The 13,131-nt window shown below is 50.7% G+C and overlaps 2 protein-coding genes across 3 annotated transcripts; both read left to right on the top strand.

Annotated features, from left to right (window-relative positions):
• Positions 1 to 2,639: 2,639 nt before the first annotated feature.
• Positions 2,640 to 3,722, top strand: LOC119945678 (N-formyl peptide receptor 2-like). Its single transcript, XM_038766798.1, has one exon. It carries the CDS (start codon positions 2,640 to 2,642, stop codon positions 3,720 to 3,722), a length of 1,083 nt encoding a protein of 360 aa, XP_038622726.1.
• A 7,357-nt stretch (positions 3,723 to 11,079) lies between these two features.
• On the top strand, positions 11,080 to 12,522 carry LOC119946129 (N-formyl peptide receptor 2-like). Of its 2 annotated transcripts, none has more exons than XM_038767553.1 (2): positions 11,080 to 11,110; positions 11,350 to 12,522. In XM_038767553.1, exon 2 carries the CDS (start codon positions 11,360 to 11,362, stop codon positions 12,455 to 12,457), a length of 1,098 nt encoding a protein of 365 aa, XP_038623481.1. In that variant the 5' UTR covers positions 11,080 to 11,110; positions 11,350 to 11,359; the 3' UTR covers positions 12,458 to 12,522. The 2 variants fall into 2 exon arrangements, with proteins under 2 accessions (XP_038623481.1, XP_038623482.1); XM_038767554.1 differs by having other exon boundaries at positions 11,109 to 11,127.
• The last annotated feature ends 609 nt before the right edge of the window (positions 12,523 to 13,131 follow it).

The raw sequence follows: 13,131 nt of genomic DNA, 5'->3' as shown, positions 1-13,131 counted from the left end.
AAGACTATGGGTCAGGGGTCAGGATTCTAGGATTCCCCAACACTAGGCAAACTGAGCACCCCGTCACCCCCTGTCCGTAGCAAGTGGAACCCCTGAGATCGTGCTCCAAAGACCCGAGGGTCCCACCTCCTCCAGCCCCCCACTCCCTCCTCTCTCACCCACCCCAGGTTCCGTGGTCTCCCAGGGTAAGGGGGAGCGGGGAGGGAGACTCAGGGCCCTCCTCATATTTTGCCCAATAGCCGATCTGCTCTGTCCTTTCCTGTTTGGGTCCTGGGTGCTTCAGGGCCCCTGCCGGCAAGCGCCTCAGGCCAACCAGCTCAGATCTTCCCTCCACCTGCCTCAGCTTTGCCAGCCCATGTCCCTCTCCCAATGCCAACCCTACTAGAAAAGCCACCTTCTGCAGAAAGCCTTCCCTGACTGAATCCCCTCACCTTCCCAATCATTTCATCTCCTCAGCCGCCTTATCAACTTTTCTCCTCACTTATTGGTTATTGCTTTATGTAGTCACACTGTTCACCCTTTTTTACGGTTTTTTGTTTGACGTTACAGGCGGCCTTCTCTCCTCCGTTAAGTTGGAAGTTCCTTGAGGAAAGAAATCATTGTCTGTTCCCCAGTGCCTGGCACCGTGCTCTACAAACAGAAGGATTGGTTGATCTTAGAGATGATGGATGATGAGAGATGATGGATGATGGATGGATGATGGATAAATGATATAAGATGGATGAATGGATTGGCAATGGATGATTGATGATGATAAAGGTGGATGGATGGATGGATGGGGAAGGATGGTGGATGGATGGGCGATGATGAGGGAAGGAGAATGGATAGATGAATGATGTGTGGATGATGGATGGTGGATGGATGATGATGAGGATGGATGGATGGATGATGAAGGACAATGGATGGAAGACGACAAGGATGTATGGGAAAATGATGAAAGGATGATGGATGATGATGATGATTATCATTATGGCATTTGTTAAGTGCTTACTATGTGCCAAGCACTGTTTGAAGCGCTGGGGTAAATACAAGGTAATCAGATTGTCCCACGTGGGGCTCACAGTCTCAATCCCCATTTTACAGATGAGGTAACTGAGGCACAGAGAAGTTAAGTGACTTGCCCAAGGTCATACAGCAGACAAGTGGCAAAACCGGAATTAGAGCCCATAACCTCTGACTCCCAAGCCTGTGCTCTTTCCACTGTCTTCACCCTTCTAGATTGTAAGCCCAGTGTGGGCAGGGATTGTCTCTCTTTATTGCTGAATTGTACTTTCCAAGCGCTTAGTACAGTGGCCTGCACACAGTAAGCGCTAAAAAAATACGACTGAATGAATGAATGAATGGACTTATCTACTCAAAGGCACACAGGTGATGTAACCACTCATTTTGGTCATTTTTCCTGATTATGGTCTTTGAAATTCTAAACAATGAAATGACGCAATGAATTACATCTTGAATTTGCTACAGATATATGAAGTTTTTACCTGGAAAAAAAAGGTCATTTAATGTGGTTGACAGAAGAATTAGATTCAGAAGCAACATTTTACAAAACCTATAACCACAGAAGTGCTTTTATATTTAGACCCAAGCATCAATTAGTCTGCCTCAGTGCTGCTTTTAGGGAGCGACAGGGAGGAAGCAAAACTTTTTGTTTTGCGGTGAGGGCTTGTTTTAGTATTGAGATATGTAAAATGAATTAAAATGCCTTAACCAATTTATATTGCTCCAGGGTGTAAAATACCGTGGCTAATAAGCCTCTCCTTCTGGCAGCATTTGCCTAGGTCACAATGTATCTACAAAATCTATAAGGAAGGATGGATGGATGATGAAGGATGATGGATGTATGGATGGTGATGAGGGTGGATGGATGATGAGGATGAATGGATGAGTGGATGATGACGAATGATAGATGCTTGATGAAGAATGATGGATGGATGATGATATGGATGGATGAATGGATGGATGGATGGATGGATGGGTGGGTGGGTGCATGATGGATGATGATTGGGTGATGATAAAGATAGATGGATGGATGATGGATGAATGGAGAATGATGGATGATGAGGATGGATAGATGGATGATGATGGATGGATGATGATGAGGATGGATGATGGGTGGTTGATCAGTAATGGATGGATGAGGAGGAGGAAGGATGCTAATGATGGATGATCTGGGAGAATGATGGATAATGGATGACAGATAATGAGGATGGGTCCTCAGTGGGGCTAGAGCCCGGATCAGCCAAGACCTTTAAGTCCTGTTACCTCCGACACAGATACAAGTCTCTGAGGGGAGGGTGAGGAGCCCCGGGCTTGAACCATCTGGTCTGAACTCAATCAGTCAATCATATTTATTGAACGCTTACTGCATGCAGAGCTCTGTACTAAGTGCTTTGGGGAGTACAGTATAACAGATATGTTCCCTGCTCACAACGAGCTTACAGTTTAGAGGAGCCTCCTCGGCCCCAGAGTTTCCAAGAGTTTGGGGGTTGAGGGGTTGATGAGCTGAAGGTCCATTGGGTGGTCTCTGCTCCTGTCTTGTTGGAAAGTGGGGCAGGGCAAAGCCCGAGGAATGATGGGGGTAGGGGTGGGGCCTAAGGCCAGGCCCTGAGCTCTACCTCCCGTGTCCCAGGTGGAGGATGGAGAACGTCACGTCGAGTCCGCTCACTTCTGAGAACCTCACGGCCTCAGAGGAACCCCTCTTCGAGGACTCGGGCCCCACCACCTTCGCCCTCCAGGTCTTCAGCATGGTCATCTACTCCTTGGCCTTCCTCCTGGGCACGGTCGGCAATGGGCTGGTCATCTGGGTGGCCGGCTTCCGCATGACCCGCACGGTCACCACCATCCTGTTCCTCAACCTGGCCATAGCCGACTTCATCTTCTGCTTCTTCCTGCCCATCAGCGTGGCCCAAGCGGCCCTGGACTTCCACTGGCCCTTTGGCTGGCTGGCCTGCAAATTCTTCCCCACCCTGGCCACCTTCAACCTCTTCGCCAGCATCTTCCTGCTGACCCTCATCTCCATGGACCGCTGCATCTCCATTCTCCGGCCCGTCTGGGCCCGGAATCACCGCACCCCGAGGCGGGCGGCCCTGGGGGCCGGGGCCATCTGGCTCCTGGCCCTGGTCCTCTGCCTCCCGACCCTGATCTACAGAGACACAGTGACGGAGGAGGACGGCTACGTGGCCTGCTTCTTGAACTTCGACCCCTGGAATGAGACCGCCGAGGACCCCGAGCTTTTGCTGACGAAGGTGATCCCGAGGCACAAGGCCCAAGTGGCCATCCGCTTCACGTTCGGCTTCGCGGTGCCTCTGGTCATCATCTGCAGCTGCTACGGCCTGATCGCGGCCCGGCTCCGGGAGGGCCAGACGATGCGCTCCAACCGGCCCTTCCGCGTGCTGGCCGCCGTGGTGGCCGCCTTCTTCTTCTGTTGGTTGCCCTTCCACGTGGTGTCCTTCGTGGAGCTCTTTATTCAGCTGAACAGCTTGGAGGATACGGGCCCCTGGTTGGAGGTCGTGGGTTCGTTCAGCAGCAGCCTGGCCTTTGTCAACAGCTGCCTGAACCCCATACTTTACGTCTTCATGGGCCGGGACTTCCGGGAGCGGCTGCTCCGGTCTCTGCCTGCCTCCCTGGAGCGTGCTCTCGCGGAAGAGTCGGCCGACACCGGCTTCAAGGGGAGCAGCTTTGTGTCCTCTCCCCAGGAAACCGAGTCCCAGGAGCTGTGAGGTCCTCCCCCTGCCCTCCACAAGCAGTGTGGCCGAGTGGGTAGAGCACGGGCTTGGGAGTCAGAAGGGCCTGAGTTCTAATCCCAGGTCCGTTACTTGTCTGCTGTGTGACCTTGGCAAGTCACTTCGATTCTCTGGGCCTCGGTTGCTTCATCTGTAAAGTGGGGATTAAGACGGCATGCCGTATGTGAGACAGGGACTGTGTCCAACCTGATTAGCTCTTTTAGACTGTGAGCCCACTGTTGGGTAGGGACTGTCTCTATATGTTGCCAATTTGTACTTCCCAAGTGCTTAGTACAGTGCTCTGCACATAGTAAGCGCTCAATAAATACGATTGATGATGATGATGATTAGCTCTATCCACCCCAGCGCTTAGCACAGTGCCTGACACATAGTAAGTGCTCAACAAATACCAAAATTATTATTATTATTACAAGCTCTGGGGGGGCCCTCCCTCGGCCTCAGAGCTTACAGCCAGGGCCAGTGTGCCTCAGTGGAACCCCTCTAAGACCCTCCCTGACGCCTGTCTCCTTCTGAGTCCTCCCCTCTGGCCCTGCCTGGGGGTTGGGGAAGAGTGACCCTTTATCCAGTGAGGGAGAAACACGAGCCAGCCTGAGAAGCAGTGTGGCCTAGGGGAAAGAGCCCAGTACTGGGTGTCAGAAGACCTGGGTTCTAATCCTGGTTCCCCAACTCTCCTGCTGTACGATGTTGGACAAATTCCTTGGCTTCTTGGTGCCTCAGTTTCCTCATCTGTAAAATGGGGATTCAATGGCAGTTCTGCCTCCTTCTTGGACTTCCTAGTAGGGTGAGGCGTAGGGGTGATACAGTGTAGGCGTAGGGTGAGACAGCGGTCTGTGTCCCATCTATTTATCCTATCTCTATCCTGGAGCTTAGTACAGTGCTTGGCACATAGTCGACACCTAACAGACGCCACCGTTTTTGTTATTATTATTACTATTCTCTCTCCCCCGATGTGATTAATGAAAGCGCTGCTTCTGGAAGTCCATTTCAGGCCCATTTTGAAGTGTTTTTAGTGCTTTTGATGTGACCAGAACCTCCAACCGGGACAGTGAACATCCAATCAATAACCCTGTCCTGGGAGTCAGAGGACATGAGGTAGTCTAATTCGGGCTTCACCACTTACCTGCTTTGTGACCTTGGGCAAATGACTTTGTGCCTCAGTTCCCTCCCCTGCAAAATGGGGATTCAACCCCTGTTCTCCCTCCTACTTAGACCGAGAGACCCATGTGGAACTTGATTACCTTGTATCCATCCCAGAGTTTGATACAGTGCTTGGCATTTAGTAATCGTTTAGCAACTACCACAGTTATTATTTATTGAGGGCCTACTATGTGCAGAGTACAGTCCACAATTACCCTGAGTTGCAGCTACTCTTCTCCATTAGAGCAGAAGATCCTTGAGGACAGGGAACGTGACCCTTCTTTATTCTTTATCTGGTAATAATAATGGTATTTGTTAAGCGCTTACTATTCACCAGACACCGTACTAAGCGCTAAGGTGAATACAAGCAAATTGGGTTGGACACGGTCCCTGTTCCACCTGGGGCTCAGAGTCTTAAAGCCCATTTTACAGAGGAGGTAAGTGAGGCCCAGGGAAGGGAAATGACTTGCCCAGGGTCACACTACAGACAAGTGGCAGGGCCGGGATTAGAACCCAGGTCCTTTTGACCCCCAGGCCCATGTTCTATTCACTAGGCCGTGCTCCTTTCCCAGTGGGGCTAGAGGGGGATGCAAAAACCCCTGGATATGGTGGTGGGCAGGAGGCCTGGCCTCTTGTTGATTCTCTCAACCATCCCTGCCTCACTAGGGACTCCCAATCTCGGAGGAAAGGAGAGGCAGGAATTACAGATGAAGACCCTGAAGCCCAGAGAGGTTAAATGACTTGCCCAGGGTCACGCAGCAGACCAACGCATCCAGTAAAGTGCGCCGCATTGCTCTTTCCGCTGCCTAGTGGAAATCAATCAGTGAGTCAATCAATGGGATTCGTAGAGCACATACTGGGTACAGAGCCCTATATTAAGCATTCGGGAGAGCACAGAACAGAATTGGTAGCTATATTCGTTCCCTGCCCACATGGAACTTACATTCTAGAGGAGGAACTCAGAGCGTGGACCCGAGAGTCAGAGGACCTGGTTTCTAATCTCATTTCCTCCACTTGCGGTCTGCGTGATCTTGGGCAAATCACTAACCTTCTCTGAACTTGTTTCCTCATCTAATAATGATAATAATAATAATGGCATTTATTAAGCGCTTACTATGCGCAAAGCACTGTTCTAAGCGCTGGGGTGGATACAAGGTGATCAGGTTGTCCCACGTGGGGCTCACAGTTTTCATCCCCATTTTTCAGATGAGGTAACTGAGGCACAGAGAAGTGAAATAACTTGCCCAAAGTCACACAGCTGACAATTGGCGGAGCTGGGATTTGAACCCATGACCTCTGACACTCTTTCCACTGAGCCACGCTGCTTCTCATCTGTAAAATGGGGGTTCAATACTTGTTCTATTTCCTGTGTAGACTGCGATCTCCATGTGAGACAGGGACTATGTCCCACCTGATTATCTTGGATTCACTCCAGCACTTGGTACAGCCCTTAACAAATACCACAGTTATTGCAAAATCCACAGTTCACCCCATGAAACATACACCCCACAACCCGGAGATAGTGGCATAATCGTTTGACCCTCAGACAACTCAGTGCATCATTACAAGAGGCCAGAACGTACGAAGGAGCCATGGTCCTTCATCCCCGACCCGCTAAGATTTGGGGATTTGAGAAACCTGCCGTCGATTAAAAAAAAAAAACAAAATGGATTCATCCATTCATTAAATTGTATTTATTGAGCACTTTCTGCGTGCAGAGCACTGTACTAAGGGCTTGGGAAGAGTATAGTATAACAGCAGATGCATTCCATGCCCATAACGAGCTTACAGTCTAGGTGAGCTTGTGAAAATGATGGAAGAAGTTATTCTCCAGAGGTGACTAGGGTACAGTCTGCCCTGGAGATATCATCCCATGTTTCCTAATGGCCTCTCGCGTGTTGCAATTAAAGTTCATTTCCCCTGTTCAGGTCTCTGTAGAAATGGAGAGAAGCTTCCTCTTCTTCCTCCCCCTCCTCTTTCTCCTCAAAAACTCACCTGACAACTCTGACCTATCCCACCCTCTTCCTCTGCTGTGTCTGAGACCACTCCCCCAATTCCTTTCTCTTTCCCTCTAGAATCAGCATAGCCTAGTGGATAGATCCCAGGCCTGGGAATTACAAGGACCCGATTTCTAATTCCGGCTCTACAGCGTGGCTCAGTGGAAAGAGCCCGGGCTTGGGAGTCGGAGGTCATGGGTTCTAATCCCGGCTCTGCCACTTCTCAGCTGTGTGACTTTGGGCAAGCCACTTCATTTCTCTGGGCCTCAGTTCCCTCATCTGGAAAATGGGGGTTAAGACTGCAAGCCCCATGTGGGACAACCTGATTGCCTTGTATCTCCCCCAGCGCTTAGAACAGTGCTTGGCACATAGTAAGTGCTTAACAAATACCAAAATTATCATTATTATTATTATTATTATTATTACCACTTGTCTGCTGTGTGACCTTGAGCAAGTCACTTCACTTCTCCGGACCTCAGTTACCTCATCCGTAAAAGGGGACCTAAGATTGTGAGCCCCATATGGGACAGGGACCATATCCACTCTGATTATCTTGTATCTACCCCAGTGCTTAGAACAGTGGCTGGCATGTAGTAAACGCTTAACAAATACCATTTAAAAAGTAGTTTGAAAGCTCCTTAGGGGCAGGGAACGTGTCTGTTAAGTCTCTTGTACTGTACTCTCCCAAGTGCTTAGTACAGTGTTTGTTCTGTACATAGTAAGTGTTCAATTGTTCAATAAATACTATTGATTGATTTCCTTGTGATGATGTTTAATTCCGGCTATCCCAGCCCCTCTTCTCTTCAAATACATTGACATCTGCTCATCTGGGAGACTTTGTTATTGTTCTGGAACATCACCCTCAGTTTTCTGTGTAAAACTGGATCTGCTGTACACAGATTCTGCTTTGCATGTCCCGCTGGTGGCAGGAACATGCCTCTCCCCTCCCAACCACTGGTGTCTGAGCAGTGACACCCGAATGGCAAGGAGCTGGAACGGGGGCCAGAGAGTCAAAAGTTCCGAGTTCTCGTTTCAGCTGGGCTCCCGGATTGCTGGGTGACTCTGGGAAAGTCATCTAACCTCTCTGGGCCTCAGGGTCCTCCTCTGCCTCTTCCCTACTTGTGAGTCCCTATTTGGGGAGGGATGATGGCAGAGCAAATCCACTGGGAACCTGCCGACTTTCCACTGTCACTTCCAGGGGCCTCGCGTCCTCCTCTTCTGGATTGCCACACCGTCTCCCTGGGGTCCCACTCTCTCTTCTATGTCACCGAAGACCCTCCAACCCAACCTGCCTCCCATCACCCCACCAGGACACGGTTAAAGCAGCCTCAGCCTGGCACCATAAAACTTCTGGAAGACTGTTGCAGCTGCTGCTGTAAGTTACTGTGGCCGTGGTTGTGACTGTGGACTCTGAACCACAGGGAGCCCAAAATTCTGGTCCTCAAGCCGCAAGGCCCTAGAAATCTCTGTTTTTATTTTGTTCCTCTGTTCTTGTCTTTATGTTGCCCACAGCATTTTGTTTCATCTCTACTTGTCTATCACCGGACGCTTCTTCCCTCTTATATTTTTTGATCATTATCTCCCTAAGGGCCAGGAACTGTGCCTAATTCCCAGCTGCATATTCTTTCCCAGTCAGTCAGATTTATTAAGCACTTACTGTGTGCAGAGCACCGGACTAAGCACTTGGAAGAGTACAGTGTAACAATAAACAGACACATTCCCTGCCTACAATGAGCCTACAGTCTAGAGGGGGAAACAGACATTAATATAAAAAAAACTACAGATATGGACATAAGTGATGTGGTGCTGGGAAGGAGGATGAGTAAAGGGAGCAAGTCAGGGAGATGTGGAAGGGAGTGGGAGAGGAGGAAAGGAGGGCTTAATCAGGGAGAAAATGTGCCTTCAATAAGGTTTTGAAAGGGGGGAGAATAATTGCCTGTCAGATTTGAGGAGGGAGGGCACTCCAGACCAGAGGCAGGTCATGGACAAGAGGTCGGCGGTGAGATAGGTGAGAGCGAGGCTCAGTGAGAATGAAGTGTGATTGAAGTGTGAGCCGGATTGTAGTAGGAGAGAAGTGAGGTGAGGTAGGAGGAGGCAAGGTGATGGACTGCTTTAAAGCCAATGGTGAGGAGCATCTGCTTAATCCAGAGGTGGGCGGGCAACGACTGGAGTCTCTTGAGAGTGGGGAACATTTCCCTAGTGCTTAGTACAGTGCTGTGCACCTAGTAAAAGCTTAATAAATACTACAACTACTACTCTATACACGCTGCTTACGTTGTATCTTCCACAGTTCCCAGTGTAAATGCTTAATAAATACCGCAATTACAGCAATCATTTGGAAATATACCTAATTATTCATTGTGTTATTTATCAGTTTAATTGTTCGCTATATAATTTAAATAATGATTGCTAATAAATTCGAGTCTAGTCCTTTAGACTGTAAGCTTTTCCTCTAGTTTGCTACTTCCTTGAGGGCAAGGATCATGTCTACCAATTCCATTGAAGTGTACTCAGTGGAAAGAGCCCGGGCTTTGGAGTCAGAGGTCGTGGGTTCAAATCCCAGCTCTGCCAATTGTCAGCTGTGTGACTTTGGGCAAGTCACTTCACTTCTCTGTCCCTCAGCGACCTCATCTGGAAAATGGGGATGAAGACTGCGAGTCCCCTGTGGGACAACCTGATCACCTTGTAACCTCCCCAGCGCTTAGAACAGTGTTTTGCACATAGTAAGCGCTTAATAAATGTCATTATTATTATTATTACTCTCCCAAGCAGTTAGTACAGTGCTCTGCACACAATAAATGCTCAACAAATACCACTTTGATTAAGGGAGTAATGATAATACTAATATTAATACTACTAATCATAATTGCAGTATTTATTAATCATTTATTATGTGCAAAGCTCTATATTTAGCGCTGGGGTAGGTAGGAGGTATTCAGGTCAAACACCTCAGGTTGAGAAGCAGTGTGGCCTAATAGATACAGTGTGGTCTTGGGAGTCAGAAGGACCTGGAAACTAATCATGGCTCTGCCACTGGTCTGCTGGGTGATCTTGGGCAAGTCATTTCACTTCTGTGTGCCCCATTTACCTCATCTGTAAAACGAGGATGAAAACTGTGTGTCCCATGAGGGATGTGAACCGTGTCCAACCTGATCCAACTTGTACTTCCCAAGCGCTTAGTACAGTGCTCTGCACACAGTAAGCGCTCAATAAATATGATTGAATGAATGAATGAAGGAGTTAGGTTATATCTACCCTAGGGCTTAGAACCATGCTTGGCACATAGTAAGTGCTTAACAAATACCATTTTAAAAAAAAGGGAAAAAAAATCAAAAAACACTATCTGTGTTCCAACCAGGGTTCACATTCTAAGTATGAGGGAGAATAGGTATTGAATCCCCACTTTACAGATGAGCATGGGCATAGATAAGTTAAGTGACTTGCCCAAGATCTCACAGGAGGAAAGTGGCGGAGCGAGAATTAGAACCCAGGTCATCTAACTCCCAGTGCTGGTCTCTTTCCACTAGGCCACTCTGTTTCTCACTACAAGAAGCACAAGGGTCCAGATTTACCCACAGAGGCATTCTTCCCGGCCGCCCCGTGCAGACATCAGCAGATCCTCTCTCTGACAGGAACTATCATGGTGCCTGGCTCCTGGGACCGCTCCCATCCATTCCCTTCCCAACCACATTCTCCCAGACACATCTCCTGCCTCTCGCTCACCATCCCAGTCAGGAACTCCCAGCTGCTTTGGCCTGGCCAACTCTGAGCATCTGGGTGTGTGGGTGGGTGGGTGGGTTGGGTGGGTGGGCAGGGGTCGGAAGAGGTAGGGAGACTCCCACTCTCCCACCCTCCCCAGCATCTGCCCCCGGAAACCATGTGTTTTAACGCCTACTTTGAGCTTCTGACTTCTCATTGCTCAAGACCCTTTCTGGAACAGGATTTCTTCACCCATCTCTTTGCTTCACCCGTTTCCTCAGCCTAGTTCCCGCAGCGCTCGGCCCCACAGCACAGGGGTCGGAGGCTGCAGAGTGGAGATGGGGCTCCAGGGAGATCTCATCACTCAAAGCCCCAGTAATTAAAACCCCCACTCATCTAGTACCCAGCTGCTCTAGTCCCAGGCTGTTCTAGGCGCCAGCTGTTTGAAACCCCAGCTGTTCAAGGCCTCTGCTGTTTGGGGCCTCTACTGTTGGAGACCCCAGCTGTTGGAGGCCCCGGCTCTTCCAGGACGTGAGTTGAAGCCAAAGGTAGAAGGGATCGTAGGAGAGGAGGGGACTTGTAGGGAGGGAACAGGGACCTTAAAAGGAAAGAAGGCCTTCAAGAAGGAAACGGGGACTTGAGAGGAGGGAAGTGAAGAGAAAGGATCCGGGTCAGGTTAGCATCTGGGAGGAGAGGTGGGGAGGGAGTGAGGGGCCGGAAATAGGATCACAGTATGTGTATGGTTGTGTGCATGTGCACATGTGTGTCAGGAGGAGGACCATGGAGAACGGTTCGTTCCCTCTGGACGTCCTTGACAGTTCTACAGTTCCACCGGTGGCCACCCCTTCCGCTTCCCTGAGGAAGACCCTGAGATTCCTCCAAATCCTGTCCGTGGTAGTCTTCATCGTCACCTTCCTCCTGGGCATGGCCGGCAACGGGCTGGTCATCTGGGTGTCCGGCTTCCGCATGCCCCGCTCCGTCAACAGCGTCTGGTTCCTCCACCTGGCCGTGGCCGACTTCACCTTCTGCCTCTTCCTGCCCTTCAGTATAGTCTACGTGGCCCTGGGCTTCCACTGGCCCTTTGGCCGGCTGCTCTGCAAACTCTACCACCCGCTGAGCATCTTCAACCTCTTCGCCAGCGTCTTCCTGCTGACCCTTATCTCCACCGACCGCTGCATCTGCGTCCTGAGGCCCGTCTGGGCCCGGAACCACCGCACCTGGGGGAGGGCCAACTTGGCGGCCGGGGTTGCCTGGCTCCTGGCCCTGGCCTTCAGCAGCCCCTACCTGGTGTTCCGGGACATCGCCGTGAACGCGAGGACCGGAAAGACGGACTGCGCCATCAACTACGACCCCTGGAACGAGACCCGGGGGGACCCGGGGAGGAGGCCGGCCGTGGAGGGGCCCCGGTTCTCGGCCTTGGTGCTCACCCGCTTCGTGCTCGGCTTCGTGGTGCCGCTGGTCGTCATCGGGGGCTGCTGCATCCTCCTCGCCAGCCGGATCTGGCGCCAGCGCTTGGCGCGTTCCAATCGGCCCTTCCGGGTCCTCGGGGCTGTGGTGGCCGCTTTCTTCCTCTGCTGGTTCCCCTTCCATCTGCTGTCGCTCTTGAAGCTGGCGTCCATCCTGGGCCGGCGATCGGACCTGAACCGTTCTTTGTCCATCCTGGGGCCGCTGGCCTTCTGCATGATCTGCGTCAACAGCTGCCTGAACCCCGTGCTCTATGTCTTCCTGGGCCGGGACTTCCAGAAGCGTCTGCTTCGCTCCCTGCCCTCCGCCCTGGAGCGGGCCTTCGCCGAGGAGCCCGGCTCTGCCTCCAGCTTGACAAAAAGCACAGTGCCCGTGGACGGCGAGTTCCAGGAGTTGCGGGTGTCCCCCACCTGAAGGCCCCGTCCCCTTCGCCCTTCGGGCCGGAGCAAACCGCCTTCTCCCCCTCCCCGTTCCGACTTCCGGTGGTTGGGCCAGAACCCTCCGTTGCCAATAAAAAATATTTTCTGACCTCGTTTCCCTGCTCAATCAATCGGTGGGATTTATGGAGCGCTTACTCTCTGCAGAGCAATGGACTGAACGCTTGGGAGAGGATGACAGAGTTAGTAGACAGGATCCCTGATCTCAAGGAGCTTACGGTCTATTCTGCGCAGAGCACTGTACTGAGCGATTAAGAGAGGACGGTAGAGTTAGTAGACGACATCTCTGACCTCAATCATTCGTGTGTTAAAACCCTGCCCGTGAAAATGGACCACAATTTAGAACTCTAAGTGCTTTGTCTGTCGGTCATTTTGTGTCTGGACCAGTGGTTGTAATAATAATAATAATAGTAATAATAATAATGATATTTGTTAAATCTTACTTTGTGCCTGGCACCGTTCTAAGTGCAGGGGTAGATGCAAGATAATTGGGTTGGACACAGTCCCTGTCCCACAAGGGGCTTACACCCTTAATCATCGTTTTACAAATGAGGGAACTGAGGCACAGAGAAGTTAAGTGACTTGCCCAGGGTCACACAGCAGACAAGTGACAGAGCTGGGATTAGAACCCATGACCTTCTGACTCCCAGG

This window comes from Tachyglossus aculeatus, chromosome 26 (genome assembly GCF_015852505.1).
Source record: "Tachyglossus aculeatus isolate mTacAcu1 chromosome 26, mTacAcu1.pri, whole genome shotgun sequence".
Classification (NCBI taxonomy): domain Eukaryota; kingdom Metazoa; phylum Chordata; class Mammalia; order Monotremata; family Tachyglossidae; genus Tachyglossus; species Tachyglossus aculeatus.
This window is presented reverse-complemented; position numbering and strand designations above follow the sequence as displayed.

Bases quoted from the DNA above. Each gene is read 5' to 3' on its own strand.
- LOC119945678 (XM_038766798.1), top strand. From the start codon at position 2,640: ATGGAGAACGTCACGTCGAGTCCGCTCACTTCTGAGAACCTCACGGCC.
- LOC119946129 (XM_038767553.1), top strand. From the start codon at position 11,360: ATGGAGAACGGTTCGTTCCCTCTGGACGTCCTTGACAGTTCTACAGTT.